The sequence below is a fragment of the Enoplosus armatus genome, chromosome 8 (genome assembly GCF_043641665.1).
Source record: "Enoplosus armatus isolate fEnoArm2 chromosome 8, fEnoArm2.hap1, whole genome shotgun sequence".
NCBI classification, from domain to species: domain Eukaryota; kingdom Metazoa; phylum Chordata; class Actinopteri; order Centrarchiformes; family Enoplosidae; genus Enoplosus; species Enoplosus armatus.
Window position 1 is genome coordinate 2,821,356 of NC_092187.1, and position 27,476 is coordinate 2,848,831.

The 27,476-nt window shown below is 44.9% G+C and overlaps 1 protein-coding gene across 1 annotated transcript in view; it reads right to left on the minus strand.

Moving 5' to 3' along the window:
* Positions 1-27,269, minus strand: part of agrn (agrin) — a 235,893-nt gene extending 208,624 nt beyond the window's left edge. The window contains exons 1-2 of the mRNA XM_070910328.1: positions 27,069-27,269; positions 25,447-25,708 (exon numbers count right to left, since the gene is read on the minus strand). Of these exons, the coding sequence (XP_070766429.1) occupies positions 25,447-25,708; positions 27,069-27,269 (463 nt within the window). The remainder of the gene's footprint in view (positions 1-25,446; positions 25,709-27,068) is intronic.
* Between the last annotated feature and the right edge of the window lie 207 nt (positions 27,270-27,476).

Genomic DNA, 27,476 nt, shown 5'->3' on the forward strand with positions numbered 1-27,476 from the left:
CATTGGCTCATGCTCACTGGCGATACTGTGATTTACAACATGTGGGTGTGAAATGATTTTGTACATGTACGTTAACCTTCCCATGATTAGAAACACATGGCTGTATGAAAAGCTATAGGGTAGGCAAATAGATTGAAACGCAATCTAAACAGCTGTCTGTCTCCACAGCAGTTCAACGTAATGTAATAAAAGCAGTTCAAATGAAAAACTAACAAACTGACAGGTGCTTCTAGACCACTTTCATAAGCTGGAAATACAACATTTCCTCCCTGAGCTCTGGGGGTTTTATCAAGTGGGACCATATGTTTTAAGAGTCTGTTTCTTATTAGGTATAATGGCTGCCAGCCTATACTTGGCTCTGGTTTGTAGTGCTTCCAGCCTCTGGATCACTAGAGTACAGAGGGGTAGCAGAGGCCTAAGGCTAACACCAGCTGAGGTACAGCACTACTCTCATCCACTGCGGCCAGGTTGCTCATGGCTACACCCCTCCCAAACCTCTTCTTCTTATTTTCCTTTCAAACCAAGCAGGTAAACAACCAGACCGTGCAGAGGTGAGCTGAGGAGCTGGGGGGAAATTGGCTGGGATGTCCACTGGAGAGGTGCCAAGGTTTCCCAAACCTACAGGCCACCTCCAGAGGGAAAAGGGAGCACTTCCTGGGTCAACGGAGAGGATGTGGTGGGAATGAGCCACTATGCGCCAGCTGTCAAGAACGGGATCCTGAGAGGCTGGGGGTTAATAAGGCTTGGCAGGGGTGTTCCCATGGTAATTGCCATGGTTACCAAAGGCCTTAGCTAAGACATTGCTGCAGGGGAGTCGATCGGGGCGAGAGAGCTGAACCATGGGAGATCATTGAGGGAGGGGGGATTTGATGGACTCGGCGATGTCATAAACTTTACAGGCAATTAATACTCCTGCCAATGTGGAGAGCTTCAGCAGTCTTTATGATCTGAGACCTGTTGCTCCCGAGCCATGTGGGATGTATTTCATTTGCAAAAAGCAAAATTTCATTTTATGAGAAGCCACAGCGATGAATAACTGTAGTTGAAGGAGCAACTACTTATAGAAGAGGGCTGTTAATAAAGTGGCTGTGATGTCTTACAGCTGGCATTGAAGGGAAGTAATTCGCTCAACATGAATGTTGTACTTTCTAGCATGACTTCCAAGAGAACAACAGTGACTTTGGGAAAGTGTGCTTTCCATAGCAGAGGATACCTTGTTAATGAAAAGTTTGAAGAAAAATATCAACTCAACAATAACTTTTAGATAACAGTAACAGTTTAGATCATTGTGTGAAGGTGTCTCTTTTGGCTGGATAACTGAACAGCATATCATAATATCACATGCAGCATAGTGACAAGGGACTTCAGTCGAAGAAAATGTCTACATTAACACAGATATCATCATCATCATCATCATTATGACAATTTATCCTCATCGAATCTTGAAAAACTCTTACGCTTGCTATTGTAACCACAATTAATCTTTCCACAGTTGCATGTAGCACATTCAAGTGCATTCTCTGGAGGTTGAAAGCCATTTTGGCAAATGAGGTAAATCACTAACCCAAGTAAACACACAGTAGATGAAGTAGTTTCAGGAAAAAATGGTCCACGAGTAAATTAGAACACTTTCATCACACACTTACTTCTGGAATGTACTGAACATCATAAACTGAGATCTAACACTGTGTCTGAGAGCGGATATTTCCCGTAGGCCTTCGTGAAGCTTAGAAGAATTAAGTGTTTAGCCCTTAGAAAAAGAACAAAAGCAAACTTTCTGTCTCACTATCTTCTTGCATCGTCTATCGCAATACTCCGGCTCCTCCAAGCAAAAAGATGATCTGCAAACTGATGAAAAATGTTTATATTCTTACGTTTTCTGACTCCACAAAAAGAACCCGAGCTTTGAGTAAAATATGCCAGAGAGAGATAACTTTTTAGCAAAGAGATGAAGATCACAATGAAATTACAGACCACATGAATACTGTTGCAGAGCTCCCTCTGGTCCCATAAAGAACTGATGTGGAATGATCGATAACTGGGATGGCTAATCTGACAGGAGATGAGATGCCTCACTTTCACAAAAAAACAAGACTAAACCTGAGGGAAATTGAAGAGGTTTATGAGCGTTAGTTTTGCTGGTTTTGTCTTTTGTTCTACTGAATGGTTTGTGTTTGTAGCCTGGGGGCTTACTGGACAGCAGTCTGCTCTACTGTCTGGGCTACGGTCCAGGCTGGTGGTGGTGGTGGACGTTTTGGCTTTGGGCTTTAACCCCCGTGGTTGAACCTGAGCTCTGCAGCTGCTCATTACTGTGCAGTGGAAGTGCTGGGATTGCTTTATGAGCCCCGGGAAAGTCAAGAGGGATTCTCTACCCACTACAACCAAAGCAATCCAGTTACATCAACAGCGAGCCCAGGGACACATGGCTAGCCCAGGCTAATCCCAATATCCAATTTAAAATGTTGAGAAATGATAACCAGATGTCAAAGGCTTATGTTTCTGCCTCAGAGTTAAGGGGGCTGCAGAGCAAAGAAGGTTATGGAGGACGTTAGACATGAGAGCTATCCTTCCAATAGGAATCTGACTCCGTTAACCTGCTGGGGTTAGGAGTAGTCTTCAAGTCATTCTAAAGATTTTTCATTATACACGCAGAGATAGTTATCTATATGTTGAGCAATGGTTTCTAATGGGTTATTTGAACACAAGGAATTGCCCTAAACTTTTCAGTCTCTTACACTTCTCTACATGTATCTGTTTGTTAGTATGTTTAAGCTTTTCAGAAGGTATTTTGTAACTGTCACATTATTTGGTGTACCCACCGCTCCAGGCTGTTGTTTTCTACAAATCCCAGATAGCCCTCTTTTGCAATCCCCAAAAAACTAGCATGAACTCGTTGCTTCCCATAAAAATTGGTCAGGCAGTTCATGAACGGCGGGGTGTGTCTGATCAAGCTGTTCCCCGTCCTCAACATGTGTTGTGGATGCACTGCATTCTGGTCTATTTATGTTATTATGTGAGATACCTCAATGGTATATTTACCAGCAGTGTGTGGCTGATATTGTTTTCACCTTGTGAGTCTTGTGTGTGGTGTTTGTATGTCCGTCCGTCTGTCTGTGGACAGATATTGTCAACACGATAGCGTCACGACTGTGCAAGATGCGGTGGCTGAGTGTGTCAGGTGTTGTCCGAGCAAGGGCGCCAGAAGCTGGGCTAGGCCCCCATTAGGCCCACATTAGTTTCAAGTCGTGGTTCACTGTATCCCAGTCTTACTGATCGCAAAACTTACCAGGAACTTTTTTTCTGCTATTTTATTGCTGAACATCATTTCCTTCTTGACTCTGTACATGAATTTGAGAAATAAAGCCTCAAAGTGAGCATGAATCTTTTGCTCAGATTTTTCACATTTTCCACAGTGAATACGCCACTGCTACAATCTTCGCACTGGCTTTAGATGTAACTCGGCCGCCACAAAACTTTGAATCGCGTCCATGGTGCTTTGTAGCACTAATGGCTGTTTGAACTTGTGTGTATAATTATGCTATTTGGGACATGGACCTCCAGAAATCTCAGACAAATAGGGCTGTTGTGATTCACCCTCTGTTCCTCGTTTCAGCTCACTAACTCTGCTGAGTGCATTTCTCAAACTCCTGTAAATCATTAGCAAGCTCTTTTAATGAACAGGTTTTTCACCTCTCTCTCTCTCTCTCTCTCTCTCTCTCTCTCACTCACTCCAGCCCTCCTCGCTTCTTATCACCACCAATTGACAAATCCAAATGAGCAAACACTGAGTCAATGCACCTGCGTTTCCGACCTTCAGTCATGGCAACTTATCACAATAGCCTCAATTCAGACGCTGCCTCCCACTGCAGAGTGAGCAGGTGTAACACACTGGAAGTGGAAAGAAGTGAACCGAGAGCTCCTGCCATTAAAGCTGGGTGCATGGTTTACAGAGAGGAGGCCTGCTTGACCAATCAAGAACAGCTATCTGGGTCTAGTAAATCTGGACGGCACAGCGTGCATACAATAATACTCTATTTGGCATTTGAATGCAAAACTGACCTTTCGATTAGATGTTCCCCAAAACAAAGTAATAGGATTTCATCCACTGTAAATAATCACCAAATGTCATGTGTAAAGAAAAGCCTGCAGGAGAAAGTGTCACATGAAGTGTGATTTGTTCACACCAACAGATCAATCACAACAGACTCTGTAAACCCACACCTGAGGATCCTCCCTTCCTCCAGCTGTTATTCTTGCCACTCATGGGAGAGGTGCGACAAAAGTATATGGACTCCTCTGTCCACGTACTTACCCTACTTTTGGTCTGAGGCTGTTTTTCATAAGGTGGGCTCGGGCCCTTAGTTCAAATTAAGGGGAATCTTAATGCTACAGCATACGATGATATTTTAGACAATAATGTGCTTTGTGGCAACAGTTTGGGAAGGCTCTTTCCTGTTTCAACATGGCCAAGCCTCCATGTACAAAGCAAGGTCCATAAGAAATGGTTTTCCAAGTTTGGTGTGGGCGAAGTAAACTGGCCTGCGCAGAGCCCTGACCCCATCCAACACCTTTGGCTTGAACAGGAATGCCGACTGCAAGACAGGTCTTGTCACCCCAATGTCAGTGGCCAATCTTACCCTGTAACAAGACTCCAGGATCTTGTGGAGATCCTGAATGGGAGCTTATGGATAACCCATGTTGTTGGAAGGAGATGCTCAACAACTTCATATTGGCGTAATGTTTGAGTGTTGAAACAAAAAATGGAAAAGCCTGTCGTGAATGGCGCCATGTAGCCATTCAGAGTTCTTAACCCTGAGAATCACAATCCAGTTTGCACAATGTCCTTATCACGCTGCTTCGTCGTCTATTGTTGGCACAAGACTGACTCTGCCAATTCCATCATCTCAGAGATCTCCAGGCTCAATAATGCTCCTTTTCTCTCATTCACACCCTCATCCCCATTCCTCCCCCCTCTGTTGCTAAGAAAACACCTGTGTCCACAACACAGGTTTTTGTTAAGACCTCCATGTTGCAGGTAGCAATTTAGTGAGCATGCAACTTCAATGAATTTCTCCCCTGGCATTTGAAGTTGGGCTGAGCAGGCAGCTCCAGAAAATGAAAGAGGAAAATCATCAATCAAACTCAAGAGTACAGTCGCTGTAGTTTGATGACAGGTCTAGGAATTAAAAGGAGGCAAACAATTACAACAGAAAGAAAAAGATACGGTTGGGGGGCGAAAGGAACTGTATTTGTTCCACATGTATTTGTAAGTTTGAACTAACGGCCATCTTGAAGTATTAACCTCCATTTTTTGTTTACTGCACAACTGGTAAGATTTTTACATTACTCATGTATCAGTGGCATTAGTTGATTAATCACAGAAAATGAATCGACGAATTTGCTGCTTTTCCCTTTTTGATATCATTTTGCATTTAAAATCTCTGGGTTTGAGCAACAAAAAAAAAAAGTCCAAAGACGTCCCCTTATTTTTGGCAGTCTCCCGTCCGATTAATTGGCAATGACAATGAGCATTAAGTGCAGCTACATGTGTCAACATTCAAACAGAATTCAGAGAATTTCCCAATGCCACATAGCCAAGTGATGGATGATAGCAGGACCATGCACTCATTATATCTGAGGGCAGGATACACTGTATGGAAGTTACACCAGAACAAGGCCAGCGGTGCACTGACACGTGACGACATACACACAAAACATGAATGGAGGAAGGAATTTGAGAAATGTCCAAAAGTCAACAGAGGCGCAGATACTCGACTAAATAGCCTCCTCAGGTTTCATTGTTAACTCGAGCCGTTACTTATTGCAGGAACATAATCAAAGACCGCAACCTGCCTGTCAGGCCTCGGTGTCCACAGAAGCGGTTAATAATAAATGAGCAGGCAGGTGACAGAGTAGTCGCGTCGTGTCTGGCTAGTTTTTGCAGCGTGAATGTAGTCGATGCGTCACGTTGAGGTCAGGACAATGCTGGGAAGAATGAGGACAGGGGTCAAAAAGGAAGAGCAAAGGTCATAGAGGCCTGAAGGTAATGGAGCCAAAGTGGTGCGGAAGCTCTGAGGATAATGAGTATGTGCTGCTTTTCATACTCAGGTGACTGTGTATAGTGTGGAGGTTGGAAAAAAAAAAAAAAAAAAAAAGGGTGGGGCTCTCTGAAGCAGTGAAAAGAAATGTAAGAAAGCAGAGGAAGAGAGGAAGAGGAGAACAGGGGAAATAGCAGCACAAGGAAAACAAAAAGCCAATCTTTCAATACGACAGCCCGATGGTACAAAAAAGAAAACTGGCTGAAGCGCAAGTTAGCAAACCTTCGTTTATGTGAAGGGCAGTGAGGGGTTGGTTGAAGTCAAGAACGTTCTAGTTTATCTTGAGTCTTATCTTCCTTTTTGTTTGGTCATTATTCCTTCAGTTATGATAATAATGACAGTCACCGACTTCATTGCCGAGATCTGGGAACTTGGCAATCGTCTGACTGCTTGTGTTTCTGCCTCATCACACTTCTTTTCAGCTATGTCCCAGATCTTCGTCATATTATCACTGGAGTGTGTTATTGCTGGTGCAATTACTAACAGGCAACAAAAAAAAAAACGAATTATTATATAAAATATCAAAGGTTGGATTTTAACCCTCGATGCGCTGCAAAGCCTTCAACCTGCCCCTCTGTGCATTCTTGAGAGGTCAGACTTGTGGAGGGAATGCTTTGTAAGTAGACCAGCCAGACCCTTCCTCAGATGATGGATCTGTGCCAGCAGCAGCAGCAGCCTTGCCACTTATTCTCCTCCAGCTCTCTGCTATGTGCTTAATGCTCACTTGGGCCCATCCCCAGCTCTTTCCCTCGCTCTAGTTCCCATTCCCCTCTCTCTTGGCCCCACTCTCTCAGTCTCAGCACAATCAAGTGCCCCCGTCAGCAATGGGCATTTCATTACCTAAGTGCCAATTCCTTAGCAACCGAGCAGGTACTAGAGCACTTAACCACAAGCTGGCAACTGAATGCTAATGAGAAGGCTCATGCTAGTGTCTTAACCCTCCCTCAGTACATTTACGTGGACTTCATACACTGATCACTGTGAATAACCAGTTTAGGGGGGGGTGGTTTGATTAAAGCATTTATGTGGGTTTTGTATTAAATCAGTTTCCCCAATAACATGAATTCACGTGATGTGTTTGGGCTCTGCTAGTGCTCGTGCTACCCATATATATATATATATATATATATATATATATATATATATATAGAAACATCTCTCTCTGTCTAGTTGACAATGTGACCTCTTTGGTTTACGCACAGAATCAAATCACTTACAGAAGCCACAAGACACAAAGTTTGAAGACACAAGGCTAGGTCTACTCCAATTTAGACTTACATAACAGGAAGGTTCAACGTTTGGTTATAGTCTAATTATAAACGTTAATGTGGCTGCACTGACTTCATGCTCTCTCCGCCTGGATGTCTGCTCGCTAGTTCAATGTACATTGAGAAAACCGAGCAACTACAAAAAGAATCTGGGGGATTTTATAGAGGGTGAATCAATATGTCTAAGTAGCTCGCTTAAATAGATTCAATGTCTTTCTGGGCTGCTGCCAGGACTTTGAAAGCTAAATGTTTCTCTGCCTGTCCATTTGTCCCATAATTGTCCCTGTAAGTTGGTTAAACATGATTGATAAGGACACTTTCAGAGTCCCTGGCACAACAGATGCTTTCAGTGTCTGTGTGAAGGTAAGGACGAGATGCTAAACCCTTCCAGGGTTTGACATATATTTCAAAATCAAAATTTAAATCAAAGTTCTGCAGTTGGAAGTAGTCGTAGTGGATACTAAGCAGTGGTGCAGCGTAGGGCTGAGTCTGCAAGTATCTACCCTGCTGAAGTGTCTTTAAGCAAGACAGTGAATCCCTACCAGCCGCAACTAAACCCTGACCTCTGGCCTCCATGTGGAGGAGGGGGGGGGGGGCAAGTGAAAAGAAAAGTCCACAAAAGGAGCAATAAAGTGCCACATTATCACATTAACACACCAGATAACCGAGCAAGTAGATGTGTTTCTTTCACCGCCACATTCTCACAAAGCTGTAATAAGGTAAAATATGGTTAGGAATCTGGTTAATACTGCTCTCCAAAGGCACTGTGGCTTCCCAGTGGAGAGGAACTTCTCAAACATCTCCCTTCCCCCAGGCTAGTGATGGGGGGGGAAATGGCCGTCGTCAGGTAAAATGACCCTTAATGCCTCCTGAATAGAGCGGCTAACTTTACGCGGCCAAGTCATTAGGGAGACAAAAGGGCAGGCCAAACAGCAGGAGAAGGCCCCCAACTACAGCTACCACACCCCCTTCCCCCCAGTCAGAGAAGGACTCCAAATGTAGCCTGGCTCTGCCCCACAAACACTCATCTCCCTATGATTCCCCTCACGCTTCAGTCCTCTGTGAGCGACGGAGCAGAACAGGAGTCGTTGCTCCCAAGTTGGAAAGGAATGAAGCAAGTGGATAAATCTGGAATGGAAAAAATTAACCGGGATGTTTGCATTTGGCCCGCTGCTCAGCTGAAGGAATCTGAATGACCGAACGTGTATTGAGAACTGATAATAAGTCCTGCGCAAACCTCCTCAGCGGGCTGACAGTCACCCCACCGAGTATGTTAGACAGTGTTTGCGGATGACTTGGAGGCCAGGAGGGGGACCTGAAGGACAACTGAGGAGGAGCGGAGGGTTTGGAAGCAGAGGAGCTGAGTTTGTGTGCATTTCCCGGTGACACGCTGTCCGAGCGCATAGAGCCGCGCGCACGCCAACACGCACACAGGGTCCCGTCTCACTTTACTGTCTTCAAATGCTGAGCAAACTTGCGGTCCAGACGTCAAAGTGGCGCGGTGGTGTTTGTGCACGCAGGCATTTACAGCACTACTGAGTGACCACACAAGCACTTCCACAAACTCACAGGCCCACAGCGAGGCAGACAGCCAGGCCTGGAAAGAGCAAATACCCAGAGCTACGCAACAGCAACACGCAATCCCTTCCTCCGAGGACTCGGTGAAGAATGTGGGAAGTGAGTGCTAAGTTGTGCTGACTGGGAAATGTCATGAGTCTCGTTTTTTTTTTATGCTTTCCAACACCAGTTGGCCATGTGCCTTTATTCTACCTCCCACTTTCTGTAAAACAAACTGATACAAGGTGGCGGATTTCAGGCATTTCTTTCATTATCAGTTAATTAGCAGCTTTTGTAAAAAATATCAGGAAACAGAGAAATGCTGATGACTCCTTCACGGATCCCAACGTGAACGTAAACCCTCACAATTTCACAATTTCACAATTTCCCCCCGGGGATCAATAAAGTATTTCTGATTCGGGACGCAGGAGCTACCAGGTGGATGCATTTTTGCTTGATAGCTGACTTGAGATTAGAGATGTACTCAATTAATGTTCAGTCAATCAGCTCAGCGGCTAATTGTTTTCGATTCTAATTTTACCACTAAAAAGCTATTATCACGAGTAGAAAGTTAAGTGCAAAAGTTCAGAGTCTTTGACAGCGTTGCACAGCCAAGCACACACCTTCACTGGAATAAATGTTCCTTGAAACTTAAAGTCACTGCTAAAAAGAAATAGCTTTTTCTCGGAGTTGAGTGCCTGTCACGACCGGGGTCAGGTTACTCTGCCATGCAGGCCAACAAAGGGAGGCGGAACAAAAAAGAGCAGCTCAAGCCCTGGCAGTGACATCTGAAAGACCCGCTTCACAGAGAGCAATAACTTCACCTCATTTAGGACGAAATCCCCGTGAATAATCTGGCGACATGAGAACCTGTCTCCCTAACCCGGAATGGGTAGGATGAAGTGTGCTTGGGTGAGCGCGTGTGTGTGTGTGTGTGTGGGTCTTTCTGACTCTCCCAGCGCAAACCTACTGGGATTGACCTATTTTTTTAGGATCTGGGTGGCTGTGTTAGGACAACCGCAATGGCTGAACGGAAGAAGTGCAAAGTTAAAACTTCAACAGTCGAAGGAAAATCACAGTGCTGACCACACTTGATTGACAGGTGATCTCTGGACATGCACTGCAGCAAAGACCCTAAAAAGAAGACGAACGCATTAGTTTCCCCTTTTAAGATGTCAAGAAGGTTATGGTCATGATTTTGGACTTACAGAATGAATTTTAAGGCTGTCGTAAATATCATAATGTGTGTGTATGTGTGTGCAATAACAGCTTAAACCATTTTCAGCCTCCTCCAGATAGTAGAGACAAAATGGAAGGAGAACGTAGAACAAGAGTCTGGCATCGCCAAGTTCAGAGCAACACAACATTTTAGCTCAAACTTAAGGACTGTGTGTGTGTGTGTGTGTGTGTGTGTGACAGACAGCAAGGACAGAAGTATACCTCCATTATACCCCCCTTCCCCTTCACTCTTTCAGAACTCGCTTTACGCTTTGATGAGCAGGCAGCAACAATACCCTGATTCTTCCGCGCTGCCATGGTCCCTCTCCTTAATCCTTTCTCCTCCCAACTGTTCCTCCTTCAATGAACTTGAGGTTGCTGCTCCAAGGTGGCGTACAGCTGGGGGTCATTCTTTTTATTAACCCTTCCTCCTTCCTTCAAAACATTTTTGATACCACTCACCTCACAAGAACAAAAAGGGGGGAACAGTGTATATCATATATATATATATATATATATATGTATATATATATATATATATATATATATATATATAAAGTCCGAAGCAGGTGAGTGTGCACGCTCAGCTCAACTTCAGAGCTTTGATAATCTGCCATGATGGAAGACAGGTGGTTGGGAGGGGAGGGTTCAAAAAGACAAGAAGTCAACAACAAAGGCCCCCCAGCCCCCCAGCCCCAAGCCTCCACTCCCCACCAGAAGTCGGCCTCTGAGCCTTTGTCAACACTGATCTGAAAAGAGAAGCTCTGGCGGTGGCCTGAGGGCGATCATTTATAATCTGCTCCAACGCTGAGCGCGTATTCCACAATCCTCACTGCGCCGTCAGATACAATAAATACATTTTTTTTTAAAAACTCCCCCCACAAGCTGAACTCAATCCCCCTTTCAACGCTTAATAGATGAGCGAGTCTGATAACAGTTTGGTCTCGAAGTTTGCCGTTGATGGAAAAACTTCTTTCTTCTCGGCACATTTCAATTCCTGTTAATTCAGCCGACTGGCGGCGGAGAGAAGCGAAATTAAAAAAAGTCGTCTGAACGCTCTCAGGAGGTTTCGCACTCTGCCCCGGAGCCTGAGAGGAAAAAAAAAAGGCTGCCGCTCCCCTTCAGTCATGTGTATTCGCAAACACACACAACAATAACGGATGTGCACACAATATAGAGGAACACACACTGAGACACACAAGGAGCAGGACGACACATGAGCGTGCACACGTCTCAGCGTCATCACACCCTGCGCATCTCCATTATGAAAGCTAAAATGGAAAAAGGGCACTCTTGGGAAAGGAGCTTTTTAATAAACTTCAGACTCTATCGGTTATCGGGAGGGTGGGGGTGGGGGGGCGTCGCCCTTTATCGGGACTGCCGGCGCTTCATCTCAAATCAACCAGGTGATTTGCATGGTGGATCTCATTTCGGCGTCTTCAAAAGAGTGACGGCGGGGCTAAAGCGAGCGAATCCAAAACACAATGGCCTTGACTGACTGCAGGTAATCCACCGGCTGTAAACCCTGAAGCACAACGTCTCTTGGCCCACAGATGGGGGCCCCCCCGTGTCTTGGTGGCCAGCCTTCCTATCAGTTATGATTTTAAATTGAGGGATAACGTTAGTTACACATCAGGCGTCAAGTCAAGTCACAGTGACACTACTGCTCTACTACAAAATACGCAACTCCACTGTGTTCAATTTTGATAAAACGTGGTGGATTTATTCAAAAACCTTATGTTTCACAGACTTTCTCAGCTACGATTGCACTGAATCAAGTAGAATGATCTCACTTTTTTTGGCATTTCTTCATTTAGGTGCAATCAGCAAGATCCTCGCTCCTCAGACCACAGGATGTGCAAGAACTGTTGATGGCGTTCTCGATGATTAAGAGCGACCCAACAATTTCTCGAGCAGATGCTGATATTTTTCCTGAAATGTAATAACTCACTCTGCAGCCTGTAGACAGAACATTTCAAACCCAACGGCTGAAAAGTCTCGTTCTCAAGCCAAGTAAAGCAAATAACAATCCAAATTCTGTTATTCTAGTGGCTTGCGTGGTAATACACTGGTCTCTCCGTCATTTCTTTGTTTTGAAATAGCTTAATTATTCCCGAGCGTCGTATCAGTCACAACAGGCCACACATGCGCTGTGCTACAGACCTGTAGACATCCACAGCATTCGGCAAGTTACTTGCAAAGATGTAATCGATTACTTTTCGTTTCCCAGCCCAGCATCATCATGACAATGTGGTCTGACAAGCAGTCAGCCAGCGGTTTGGAGGCTATTTACTGACCATCAGCTGCTTGATTGGCCCCCGCAGAATGCACGCAGCACCTCAGCAGAAGCTAACGTCCAAATGAGACAACTCTGGACAACTTAGCCACCGCACGTCTAGTTCTAGCACTGCGCTATCACATCCACACAATCAGTCTTTTCACTGGACACGCAGAGACAAAACTGATATCAAGACTCCTTTCAACCCCTGGTAAGACAAATGAGCCTAAACTACTACGTTTCAAAATGTACCCAACTATACATAACTGCCCGATGCTGGATGTGCCTGTTCACATTTTTAATAAAACCACATTCACGGCTTAAACTTAACTGACCTTGAATGCAGCTTTCTTACAGTGCAAATGCAGCCCGACAGGCCTCTCCACCTCACTGTCTTCTTACAGGCAATTAGTGCAAACGCGTCGAGTCGGTTTTAGTTTGCAGCGCTTAGTCAAATCTGAGATGCTATATGCTTGTGCACAGAGCTATTTGTGAGGGTGCGCGTTCTGTCAAAGAGGATCAGTATTTTTGCGTTGCGATTGTCTGAATGTGACACCAGAACTGATGCCAAATGAAGCCTGTGTTAAGTGACAGTACTGTGTGCGGTGTCGTGTCATATATGCACAACGCCATGAAGAAATTACAGGCAGACAGCACGACAGAAGGCTGGCCGTGCCATCAAACGCTTGTTTGTGGCTTTCACATGAGAGTGTGTGTGCGTGTGTGTGTGTGTGTGTGTGTGTATGCATTGACAAGTGTGTGGAGTTCATTATCAGGAGGGCTGTGTCCTCAGGAGCACAGATGAAGTCCAGAAGCATTCAGTTTAGTCTACTGTCAAGGAGGCTTCCACTCCATCCTTTATTTCCCGTCTCTCAAGACACCCATCTTCCCAAAAACACAATAAAGGAGATAGGGTGGGGGCTGTTGGCAAAGACACAGAGGCAGAAGGGAGGACAAGAAAGAGGGATGGGGGGGGGGGGGGGGGGGGGTTCAAGGAGGGGAAATGAGAGGAAAAAAAAGGAGAAAAGTCGCCTCTCAACTCGTACCATTGTCTCGATGTAAATTGGAGCTGATCAAGATTCCGCTAGCATCGCAACCACCAAGTTCAATCTGCACAGACTGAACAGAGGAAGAGAGAGCCATACTGAGAGAGAGAGAGAGAGAGAGAGACAGATGGAGAACAACAGACTGTTTAAGAGTGACTGACATACAGACAGACATGCAGAAACACACACAGGGACAAAGGAAGAGATTTGGCTTGAGTGGGAGCAACAAATGCGGCACTTTAGAACCAATAAAGCAATGAAAAGAGGAAGGGGGTGGACGTACTTAAGGGCACACACACACACACACACACACACTTGTACACACACATGTTATTTTCAATACAGCAAACTTGTCGAGCTCAGACAGTCGCGGGCAGCGATCAGCTTTTGTTCTAATTTTCGGAGAGTTTAAAACGCAAACAGAGAAAAGATGTTTGCTGATGCATAACACTGTTGCAACTCTGTGCTTCATAAATTACAGGGAGGAAGTTCGTTCATAAGTCGGTGACTCTTTGTTACTTAGTTGGAAAAGAATGTGGATCTCTGCCTGATCCTCACTCTGGGAATGTGTCAAGGATTTCTTTGGGCGGTGTGAACACGTCTGACCTCGATCTCACCCCTTAACCCATTCACACTCCCTTTGGCCTCAGGTAAAAGGCTAACTGGAGGCTGACCTGTAGCCTTTCACTCTTCCCTTCTTTAACTGGAATGGGATGTCTGGAGACAGGTTAGTCCTGCACCAGCCTGAACACAGCCGGGGCCAGAATGAGAGCGAAAACGACCCAGGGGAATTCCAGTGGGAATTTTGTATCCGAAGCCTGATCAAGGTCAACCGTGTGTGGATGAGGGAAATCATTATCGGTGTTGTCTGTGTTGGCAGAGGTCCATTCCACATTTCTCAAAGAATTTCTCCTCAAAGAGAGGAAATTATATCCAGAGGACATCACTGTACCTCCAGAAAAACTCAATACAAACACTCCAGAGATACCAGAAATACATCAAATCCATAATAAGTACAAGTTCACATCCACCCCAAAGATGAGTTTGCTCCACCTCCTGCTCCTTTAGATGTTCGCTCCATTCATCTAAGACAGAGCAAAAGCAAATATTTGTAGGGAGCCAACAACACACATGACGTGGTCACATTTTCTCATTTGCTGAATAGTTTGAAGTTTGCACGCTGGAACTTGTCCTGTGTTTAATGAGCAACGCTGCACTGGTGACCTCGAGGTAGTCTTCGAGATACTCAGATACGTTCTAAACCAGCAGATAACTGCTAATCCTGTGACCAGAACTACATTTTTTTTTTATAGAGGTCTGGAATTAAAGTTTAATAAGAAGACCTTTGGAATTCGATCAACTGTCCTATGGAGTCAGTGTGTGAGACCGTAGCATAAAACCATAGCGACCAGGTGCCAGATCGTAGGCACGCATCCAAGAGGAAGCGTCTGATGTCGTCGGGGTGTCCAGTGTACACCCGACCATCCACCTCAACCTCCGCCCAATGAATTCTTTGAGATACAGAAATGTCAAGTTATTGATTTGTACAAAAGCATTGTCTGTGAACGCAATCCAGGCAATTGCATTTCCTCCTAAACATATTTGGCAAAGCATAGTAATTTAATTTAGACAGGGTTGCACCGTCTCCGACCGTTTCTACGTTGCTTTTGCGCTTGACTTTCAGCGTAACTCTTTGAGCTCGACTTTAATAGCTGGATACGAAAGATTTATGTTATTTTGTCATTTACGGAGAAACCCTGCAGTGTCCTGTTGAGCGCGGACTAAAAAGGACGGCCTAATTCATTTCTGACAACCTGTCTGACAACAGTGCAAACCCAGACTTTCCACATTCAACGCCTCCATCCATCTCAATGCTCATATATTTCTCTAAGAGCCCCCTCAAACATGTCGGCTTCAAGTGCTCTTCCAGGGCATGCGTCTACCCACTCACAGTGCAGGGGGGGAAAAATTCATCTCTCTGAAAGATGGATGTAGAAACTTTTTTTTGTAGTTGTTGCTTTTGCTCCCATGGTCACAAGAGGACTGGGGGGGGCATTTCAAAATGGCTGACAGTGCCGTATGGTAATACCGCTACAGTGTCTAAGTAATACAGGATAAGGGGCTTCAGAGTGACAATGAGGAGGAATTTGAAGAGGCTGATCTGGGCATACTTCTGGCAACAGCTCACAGTCTGTGATAGAACTTGTTCCCTCAGGCCAAGCTTCTCTGAGGCGCCATGCTTCTGCTGGAAAATGCCGAAAGCTGCCTCATGGCACTCTCTACAAGTCTGCTTCCCTTTTCTGTGTGTGTGTGTGTGTGTGGGGGGGGGGGGGGGGCACAGTACAGTGCAAGAGTGAAAGAGACGATACTGATAATCTGGACATTTTTAATTATTCTTTGATGGTCCAGGCTTCATGTAGCTGCTAGTGTGATAAAAAGAGAGCCATTTAAAGGGACAGTCAACCCACATTACAGAAAAACAGTGTCTGGCAAATATCAACCAATCAATCAATCAAGTTTGTTAGTCACATGTAATCACATAAGGCACAATCACAGCGAAACGTAATCCCGCCAGTCCCTTCAGTTTCATGTGCCGAGGTTTTGAGATGTCTGCCGCAACCTCAGAACGATGAAGGCGTACCCCCCCCCCCTTCCCCTCTTCTCCGGTCTGCCCTTCTCCGGTTGTTTCCGACTCTCCATCACTCATGCTCTTTAATCTTGGACTCTTTCTTTCCCTTTCTCCCTAGCTATTTTACCGGTCACACTTTCTCTGCTGCAGAGCTATTTGTCCTTGTCGTAGTTTCACTCCATCCCTTGGACAGTGAACAAAATGGGTCGTGCAGGATATACAGTACCAAAAACACCCACCCACAGATGACCACTATGATGCTAAAATATTAAACATGAATGAATGCTACATATCTCAATTGTAGTAGGGTCTTAATTCTGAACTGAAGTATCAATGCTAAGCATGTATCTCTGTGTGCTCCTCGTGTCTCAGAGCCTATAGCATATCCATTATAGGTCCTTGAATTGATTTATATATTTATATATGTCAGCTCGCCCACAGCCTACTGCATGCTGATTCCATTTGCCAGCGCAAGTATGTTTCACATTACGCATTTGCTTCTGAGCGTTTGACTAACTAGTGGAAGATTCATCCCAAGTGTCTTGGGCTCCTGACGAGGTCGATCACGTCATTTCACATTTTACGACTCAGATTCTGGACATTGATTGCAACGAGCTTATACTGTATTCACATATCATATCCGTTATGCAATGAGCTGTTGACTGTCCGTGAACTCAGGTAGCAGGCATTAGAGTATGCAGCTTTGTTACTTTTTTTTTTTTCTACACAAAATGGAGCTGCCATTTGTTCATTTTCATTTTAATTGGTAATGTAGAACTACCACCCCAACCCCCAAAACCCCTTGTGGAACCATCTCTTCTCTGTGTGTACTGATTACAACAACCCTGTGAAGAAGGGATTTCAGTCATACATTACTTTGGAGACAGATACAACGGCACGTGCTTCATTATGTTTATGTCTCATTCTGATGGGTAGATAGTAAAGTCTGTGTGTCTGTGTCCGCGTCTATATCTGTATGTGTGTGTGTGTGTGTGTGCGTGTGTGTGTGTGTGTACAGATACATGCTCAAGTTAGTGAGACATCCCCTGCCAGATATCTCTGTTTGTCTCTGAAAGCCATCACGTCCTTGCCATTGTTGGCTAAAACAACAGGGGCAGGCTGAGTGCCTCCCTCCAGCCAGACAAATCTGTCAGCCTGGAGGGCAAGCGGGGGAGGGGGAGGGGTGGATTCCTACGAGGTTTCATCTCACAGGAGAGTTGTCATCTTCAGGGTTGGTCAGAAGAAACACATATCACGAATTCCACAACTCAAGAAAACAAAGGAAACTCTAACATCTTAGATGGCATTACATTTCCAGAGTGCTAATCTCTCTTCTGGGTTTAATTCCTATAGCAGCTCATGAATGTTTCTATCAACAGCCAAGTGTCCTGTCAAAACGTCCCTGATCAACGCACACGACACCTATCCGCTATCAGCTTAGATAAGTGCATCTTCTGAACACCTTAAGGGATAGCTTACAACTTCTTACAACTCGGACCTTATTTAAAAGAGTACTCCATCTATGCACGTTAGCGTTCCACTCGTTGACTCGTGATGGACAGTTTTTAAACAATTAGAGCGATAGCATCGTTATTCAGCGCCTTACCCACAATGCAACTTGATTGGATTTGGCTGTGTTATGCTAGTAGCGGCTAATGTAGCCTCGAGCCACCAGCCTTCAGCAGAGCTGAGGAGAGGACTACAGAGGTCTGGTGAGCTTACTTCGTTCTAAATCAACACCCCCAGATTTTTTTCATTTTTAGTCTTCAGCCCCAACGCACGCTGACTCAAGTGACATCACTTGAGGTAATTTTCCAGACTTTACCAGCAGCCACAAAAAACAACTTTTTTTCACATATGCAGTAGTACTCCCCAAGACCTGTAAACAGACTTTGATGTGTAAAATCGGTGGAGCTCCCCTTTAAAATTAGGAAAAAAGACACATGTTCTAATAAACCTGCATAATCCTTTAACTGGCTTTTTACATACTCTCAAAGCCGAGATCGACACGCAGAGAGGTGCATGGTATTAGGTCAGAAGCTGGTGTCAGGTCTGCGCAAACTGCACCTGGTTGTTAGGACTATGACAGCTTTACAGGGCATGGGATTCCAGTCTAATTACAGGTGGAACACTGGGAGGAGGAAGATGACGACTGTGAGAATAGAGAAGAGGGCAGCCAGGAGCAGTGGGACGGGTGGGGCAACGAAAGAGTATTGAAGAATTTAATGTGTTTTAAAGGTAAAAATGGAGAAATAAAACCCAAAATGTGATGGGACAGCAAACTGTCATATATCAGCCCTGCCTGCCACAAAAGTGCTTCAGAGAAACATGTTGTAGGCACAGTATACGTCCACACACACACACACACACACACACGATAACAGACAGACACATGTGCAGGTCATCATCAGAATGTGAGAATGTGATTGACGATGACACCTGAAAGTAGGAAGAAAGAGAAACAGATGATGGCAAACACAGACGGAAACATGGAGGACAAGTCACAAGGGAGAGAGGGGTGTTCGTCCTGGGTTCACCATGACAACCAATCGACAGAGAGACAGATGAGGGGGAGGAAAGGAAGCAACGGAGACTGGGCTGTTGTCCGAAGGGCAAAATAGCATAGGAAAAGCCAGTACATCCCGTGATTTGTTTATGAACGTGGGACCCCCAGTTGTTAGTCTCCCCTACTTCCTGCATTTGCAGCACTGTAATGAGGATGCTGTTAAATCAGGAAATGCATGGGTTTAAACTCAAAGCAGTGTTCAGCAACAACAATGTTCATGTACGTGACTAAAAGTTCCATTGTTGCAACAGTTAGATACCATCAACCCAACCTTAAAATAGACCGTAACCCTAAAACTAGCCCTAATCCTGAGTTCTGAATTCAACACCTTTGGGATGGACTGGAATGCTGTCTGTGAGCCGGGCTTCATCGCCCTACATCACAGTGGTCTTCTGGCTGAATGGGCAAGTTCCTGTAGCCAGGTTCCAAAATCTTGAGGAAAGCCGGCCCAGAAGAGTGGAGGTTGTTGTAGCAGCATATTGATATCAAGAGACGTTCAACAATCACACATGGGCGTATTAAGGGTGGTTTAACATAACTTGTCATGGCTGGGTCTTTATTGAAAGTATTAGTAAACAACAGACATTTAAACCAGTCCAGATATAAGTATAGAAGCCTGGAAACAAGGATACCAGCATTATATAAGTAGCCTCATTGCCATGCATATGGATAGTGGCATATAACAAGTGCATACCACCAGACAACAGAAAAAATGTCTAATTTACCAGCATTGGGTCCAGTCCAGCCCACATCCAGAAGGTGATTAACCTCTGAACCAAGTTCCTCCTGTTTTTATCCAACTTTCGGACAATTTTCATAAAACATCTTCCAATTTTTACTCTGTCTGCTTCAAGTGAAGGAAAGTGTCCTGGTCTTATCTCTCAACCCTGAAATTTCTGTTGAAAGAAGTTAAATCACAGTATCTTAAATACTGCTGGCAAATGCTGACATACTGCTGGAGGTTAACACATCCATCAAGAAACAGCTGATGAAAGGCAGTTAAGCATGTGTTGGGTATGTTAAATCATCAGCTTTCTATTATAGTAGTCCACCAAGCACACTAAGTGAAAGTTATAGTTTGTCAAACTATTTCCAGAGGAAACGTCTATTAAAGAGGTCCCTTATGTACCCTACAAAAAAAAAGAATTTACGGGGCAAAAAATCTTTTTCATTTTCTTCCCTTGTTTTCTCTTAATCTGAGCCGCTCTGGAGTGACAGCTGAGCTGACCTAAATACAAATCACATTAGGGCTTCTGCTATACCCCTAGTGTCCCACCAAAACCCTTTTCTCTAAACTTGATGTTTTTGGCGTGTTGACAGTAAGTAGCCACACTTGCCACAGCAGCTGCCCTGCTACAGAAATGCGGTCTTGGAGCAAGAATTTTGTCACGGATCCAGTTCCCCGGAGGGAGCCCAGATCTCTTGCAGACTGCTGCTCTGAGCTCTTTATGTCTGGGATAGAAGAGGGAGGTTTCCGGATCACTGTACATCCAAGTCCCTGCCCAGATCCTCCCAGGTCAGTTCACTTTCCTGTTCCTAAACTAAAGAAGAGCTTAACTGGGACAACATTGTTTGTCAAAGACTGTCATGTTAACTATCAAATTACTTACTAAATGACTTGATCAAGATGCATTTTAGTATGAATTTTGATTGAGAGACCACAGTAGGAAACCACAGTAGGAAAATGGTGTTGGAGACCAGGTGCAAGTCAGTTCGAGAAATACTGTTTCGGCTTTCACAAGCATCGAAATCTTTTTGCTCTTAGGGCGGCAAGCTACGGAGAACAGCAGGGTTCAGTGCTATACAAGAGACATTATACACTTATTTCCCAAATCAAGGGAATATAATAATCTCTTCTTGCATTGAGCAAGTAAAACTAACCAATGACAACAATAAATTTAGATATACAGCACATTTAGGCAGGCTTGATGTTACAGAGTATGTCTGCTGTGGGCATGTTAACATCTCATTGAAGTGACAGGCATGTCAATACATGTAGGTGTCTTTGCGCACTATCAATACCATCTATGATTCTTATCAGCATGAGAGTGATACACTCCTGGTGCGGACTGGGATACAAGCCAAGGTGAACAGACTGCGATTAAGTGGTCCGTTCCTCCTTTGCTCTCTTTCCATCTTTCATGGCTTTTTCATTTCGAAGTCCTTTATCGCTATGCCAAGCAGGCTCTTTGCTCCCCAATTTTTAATTAAAATCTAAAATGTGCAATAACTCTGGAGACTCTGGGCTAGCTGGCAAACAGGTCCATTGGTCACGTTTCTCCCTTCAAGCCTTTGTTGCTTATTTCATCAAAGCCTTCCATCAAGCCTATTCTATTTGCCCAATTCTGTTCACTTCACTGCATAAATGCTTTGACATAAGCCGCACAGGGTACACAGATTTACTAAAGGCACACCTATGTAGAAAAGCTCTACAGCAAGCAAATGAACTCTCACTCTTAGACTATAGCCTAATCCATTCAAGGACCCTGAGAAAAATCCAATCCTTAAAGTCAGTCTTCTTGACTTCCCATGACTCCCTGAAGACAAAAGGCTGCTTGTGTAGATATGGACTGGATAAAGACCCCAGTGCTTTAGTTCAGTCACCTGGGTGCGGCTGCGTAGTGTTCTCACACACTTTCCAGAGCCTCAATAAAATAAACTCCATCTCCCCTTTGGAATTACCCACAAGCCATATGTTTTCATACCTGGGAAAGTCAAATATATAGTAGGTTGTCATGTTTCACTGTGCAGTAGAGATGTTCTAATCCACCTCTAGAATTTCTTGGTAAGATTAAAACATGAGCAGGTGGTAGTGGAGCTTGATATTTAAATTATAGGGCAGAAAACTTGCTGCAAGATTTCCCAGAGTGTTTTATAGGAAAGGTGGACCACCTCACCCGGAATAAAGACTACCTCCGCTAACCGCAGAGGCGCTACTTCAGGTAGAAGAAGTCATATAGAGCCATATATTAAATGAGAGGGGCTACTGTTTAGACCATGAAATAGGAGCATGAGGCACATTATATCTCAGCTAACTAAACCTGGGCTGACGTATCAACATACTCTCAACATCCCATGAGTATCTTCCCTTCAGTCACTGATTAACGGACCCCGGCATTTTTCAGTACATTTTTAATTGATCTCGAAACAAGGGTGTCAACTGCCCTGTGGATGATTGGCAGCATGGCTAAAAATTGAAGCATTCCCTCCTGTCCATTGTGCTGTTATCATTCTATCAGTATCTGCTCACATATCACGAAGGTGAGGAGGGAGGAGGCAGCCAGGTAGGAGCTTGTGCAGGTTAGGAATTCCAGCCGATTCCGGGCCTCCTCCTTGCACAAACAGTGGGAAAAAAGGTTTAAGTTTTCCATGAGGCCGAGGCTCATTCACTGGAGGAGCACTGGAGGAGGAGGGGGGGGGGGCTTAAACAGTCATCCCACATCCCACCCACCCCGAGGAGCATTCCACAAGACTGTCTGCTCGCCCATCATTAAGCAAGACCACCTGCTGGCAAATCAGGACCCCCATCATGTTCTCAGCAAGCCTGGCTAACCCCATTACCAGTGAGCCTCTGGACTGCTGTACACACATATCATAAAGAGCCAGTGGTATGTTGAGCAGTAAAACGCTGCTCATTACCATCCCACAAGGACTTTTGATTGTCCAACCAGTGAAGCACACTAGCTGCACTCAGTGTTACGTATTTAAATAGATGCAGCACAAAGGGACAAAGAAAGGATCTTTGATGCAGCTGTTGCATGACTATGCACTGGCTTCTGACTGGCTCATCTCTCCTCTTCTAAAAAGAGGCAGATGAAACAGGGAAGGAGAGGAAGAGATCAAGACAGAAGGAAGAAACAGCCCTTTGTTGCTGTTCTTCATCAGGGCCTTGAGGGAAGGACTCTGGCATCAAGTCATCAAGAGCTGAAACAAAAGCAGCTGATAAACAGAGCAAGACAGATAAGATCTCCCTGTACGCTCAACACTTCTCCATCAAGGGGGCTTCCTCTCTTCCAAACCCCCAACACCTCCGCCTTTCTCTTTGTTCTCATTAGCACGGCATTGGAACAAACGAAATGGAAATGATAATAAACACAGCAAATCCATTTTATTCTTCTTAACTCTTTAGAAAATCTGGAGGACAAGGCTTTCTGTTGAGCCTTGAATCCCCCCCCCCCCCCCCCCCCCCCTTCATCCACTTTTACAAAACCATGACTTCATTTTTGTTTCCAAAGACACAGCAAATGTCTCTTGTTTGATTCTGACACATTCTGTCAACTTTCCGCACAGCACAACTGACTAGGGTAACATTTCACTGAATGGCACCTGGAGGACCAAACAAAGGAAGACATTCTCTGCCAAAGGCCCCCAGCTTATCTGCCCTGGCGAGGTGTAAATTCAACAATGCAGATGTGGTACATTTTTAGTTGAAGGGTTGAACTTTTTTGATATTTCAATTTCTTAATTTAACCACAGAAAATGCTGGCACAGGTGTCAGTAATCAAAGATAAGGTACCAGGAAACACAAAAGGGGGCATTCTTTTGCACAGGAAGTATTATGTACAAGAGCTGGTCAGCATTGCAAGTGTTTACTGAGATCTTGTAAACACTCCTCCGGGGAGGGCCGCTCTCCGGCAGATGAAAGCCTGTAAGCCAAGTGATCCCGCACATGAACTGAGTGGCCCTAAAGTGCCACCACCCAGTGCGAAGAGCACAGGAGTAGAAAGAGTGCGAAACGTAATGCCTGAGGGGCATCTATCTTCATGCAGCGCACAGCAAACACAACATCCCTCACGCTCCGCGTTCTCACATGTACAAAACATTCCTCTGTTTTTTCTACATTCGACATCACTCATCTTATTTTCCTTCGCGTCTGTGTCCCTCTCAAAACTCTTGGTGGTAAGGAGCTCGCACAAAGCCTTTTTTCTTCCATCTCAGACAATGCGCCTCCCCACCTAGCTCTCTGCCAGGCATTCCTGAGTCTATCCTAGCTATCGAAAATGTCAAGAATGAAGAGAAAGCAGAGGAGGGTACAATGAGTACTGCGGCAGGTAGAGTCTTGTCCCGCTGCACTAACATCCCACAGTCTCCGGGGTAGTGGTTGCACAGAACGGATGGGATCTGACTTGACTCTCTTAATTAAAACTCTGCACTGGAACAAGCCTCAAAGCTCATTCTCTACCGGATGGAGGCATGCCAGTTAATTATCTGGGCCAATTTCACTCCCCAAAAAACAAATACAGATTTCATGGTGGGGCTGAACCTGACAATTGTCCCAGGATATTACTTATTGGATGGTCAGTGAAAAAGAAGCTCAATGAAAATGTTCTTGTTCTTGTTCTTTCAGATGTCTTAAAGCACAATTTCTGTCTAACTTTTGCCTGATGACTTCTTGAAGTACGTCCTTACCGCTAACCCTTCGACTGTAAGGTGATATGAGAAAATCAGGTTTTGTGAAGTAAACCCAATTCAAATACAAAGGCCCGAAACAAAAAGGGCACATTCTAGACAGTTTGTCAGAGCCAAGAAACTCCCCTCTCCACAACAGGAGTCCAAAAAGGAGAAAAGGGGGCTGAATAAAAAGGTTAGCAGTGCAGTGTTTCGTGCCTGGACAGACAAACAGACGAAGTTATGTGTGTGCCAAATGCAACTTAACACTGCAAACAAGCTCCATCCATTGGAACATCCTGCCACCCAGAACTGCTCAGAGGAAAGCACCCAGAATATAGACCCTACAACTCTGAAACAGTGATTGCCCCAGAAAGCCTTCAGCAAGGTGATTCGTGCTCTGATTCATTTCCCCCTGGTGCTCCCAGGTCTAAGTGTTAGATTCAAACTTTGAACAGCTGCCAACATTGTCAAGCGCCAGTAAAGGTTACACAGAAGCGAGCTCACTGCTCACTGGCATGGGGGCACAGGCTGCTACAGGCTCACAGTCACGGTAGATGCTGAAATGTATTAGTCATGGTTGTACGGTTCGTCTCATAAGACCCTGGCAAATTGCTTCTCAACCAAAAAAGGACTCAGATGAATAAAATGATTGAATTAACCCTTTTCATGCTGAAGTTCCGGTTTGCAAAATCGACAGAATAAACAGCAACAATATCTAAAACACATCGCTCATCCCAAATAGAAAAGCTCCTTGAAAACAATTTTTTTAAAGCATTTTCATGTGTGGGCAAGTTTGATCTGAGTCTTTGTCTCTGTGTAGTTAAATAGTAATTTTGTGGGGTTTTTCACAGGGAAGTTAAAATGGTGGTGAGCCAGTTAAACATAAAAGTGTGGGAACCTGTGTTGCCCCGTGAAGCTCCCACATTGTGTGTTATGTGTATGTGTTAAGCAGTTTCACCTATGACTTAATAAAATGGCCCAGCTACGAGGTGCAAAGGTCGGGACCAAGCACTCAACCTGCGTCCTTAAGGTGTTAAGCAGACACACCCACCTCAAGGCTACATTGGGAAAGGCTGAGGCTTCACCATGGCAACAAAGCTCCTAAAATGACTCAGGTGTCCTTGTTTCATGGAGTTCTGGGAGACTTTGACGCTCTGAGCCTGAGGCTATGTAATTCCAGCAGCCGTCGGTGTATGAAATCCTTACTGCCATAAGTGATTTACAATTACTGTGAGTCTTCAGACCACAGCACGGACACTACACTGCATTTCTCCCAGGTAACACACAATATCAAAATAAGTCGCAGCAAATTGACTTTTTTAGACAACATGTGCTGTTTATTCCATCCCACAAAGGGATAGGTCTCATTCCATTCACAGCAAACTAGCTACTTACCTTCCACGCAGTGCTCTACGTCCTCCAGGTTGCGCAGGGTAATCCTCATCAGACTTGAGTTGAGCATAAGTTCGTTCTTGTGTTCTGGCCCCATGGACTCCGGGGCAGGGTTGAGAAAGAATATGCGAGTGTCCCCCGTGGCTACCTGGTTGTCGCAGATCCCAGGGTTGCCAAAGCCGCCGATCATCAACTTGTTGCCGCCATCCAGGAGAATTTCGTGGCTGACGTCGGACTTCCCTTTCAAGTAGCGCCAAACCCTGACCTTTAGCCGAACGAACACAGAAAGACAGCACACGTTTTACATCATATTTTCAGCATGTACACGGGTGCTAATAGGGATTTGGGGTACCTGTCCAGCTCTGGGCCATCTGAATCAGTTGGTTTCCCTCGCTTAATGTTAAACGCATGTATTAATAACAGTAATCCTTAAGTGATTATTTCTACTTGAATAAATCTCATATAAAAGAGCCAGATACAGAATTTGCCCTGCATGCCCCCGATAGACGTGCATCACAGGAAGCGCGGCAAGGACTGCTTTGTGACCAGTCATGGGAAATCTCACCCCTTCCGCTACATGTTAGCTGTCTTGTCTCGTTTCAGCACTTTATGGTGGTTTCTGTCTCCAGAAGGAGAGCCGTGTGTCTCTAATCTACTCCGCTCGTCCAGCGTGAGACGGGAAGCCGGCGGGGACTGAGGAAAAGAACAGCCAGAGCTGACCAAACACAACTTGTTTATTTCAGATAGAGTGGTCTACCACAAGTCCATGGTGGTGCAAAAGTTTCACAATGAATGGCCATGGAATGAGGAGGGAGGAAGGCTGCTTCCTGACTGATCTTATTTGGGGAACTGTTTTTTTTTTTGTTTTTTTTCTTCATCATGTGCTATTACGTAAACTATTAGTAAGAAACGCACAGTTTCAGGGCTACCACGCACAGGTTTCACATGAGTGAGGCATGACAATGTAAGGCATAACTACATATCTTTATTGCTTTGGGCACACCTTGCAGCACTTGTCAATTCTCTCCACTGGTTATTGTCTCTTACAATCTAATAACCACATCCTCACTGATCACTATACTATTTTGGATGTTTTAAGTGCTTCTCATTGCATTTTATGTACCTTTTTTTTTTTTTTTTTTCCATCACTTTACAGCCACAAGTCTCAAACCTCTAGTTTGGGATACAAAGCGGTGGCATTTGTCAGCAATGCCACAGAATAAAGCAGAATGAATAAATTCAGCATATCATCTTTGCGGCCTCCGGCAAATGAAGTTGCATGTTTTCAACATTTATGACCGGAGCTCCAGCAAGGGGCCGGTGAGGGGCCAGTGTCCTACCGCAGCATGTTTGGAATGATTACATGGTCGGTTAGGCCTCCCTTGTAGCTATGTAATTGGTGAGTGGAAATAAAAAAAAAAAATGTTGGTACATTTGAAAGATTTGGAACACACGTTTGGTGCAAACGGCTTCCATCAGCTAAGTAACGAAGTGTCTTCTGAAAGTCCACATAAGACCTGTTATAGTAGTTTCCGTGCAAGGAGCAGGTGTCTTTTCCTCGAAGCAGCGCACTCCCGCGGACGCTCGACTCGATCGCCCCAGAAAGGAGCACTCGCAGCACTTACCTTGCAAGAGTAGGTGTTGTGCACCGGGTCCATGTTGATGATTTCGTCCACGGTGCCGGTCAAAACTATGTTGGCCTCCTCCTCCCTGTCCTCCAAGTCTTTCTCCGGGCAACTCGCGGCGCACCGCTGCCACAGAGCCACGAGCAGCCCCGCCAGCAGCAGCGCTGCCCGGCCGGCCCGGAGTGTCCGCTGGGAGCCCATGACCACAAACACGGATGTAACCCAAAAAAGTAAACTTTCCTAAAAAAGAAAAAAAAAAAAAAAAAATGTAATCTATTTTTGTTTTTTTACCGCCCGGGGCGTCCTACAACAAACTCCAAACTCCTTCGAGTGCGTTTAAATTTTGCAGCGAGCCTCCTCTCCACAACTTCCCTACGGACTACCAGCGTCTCTGTCACTCTGCTGCCC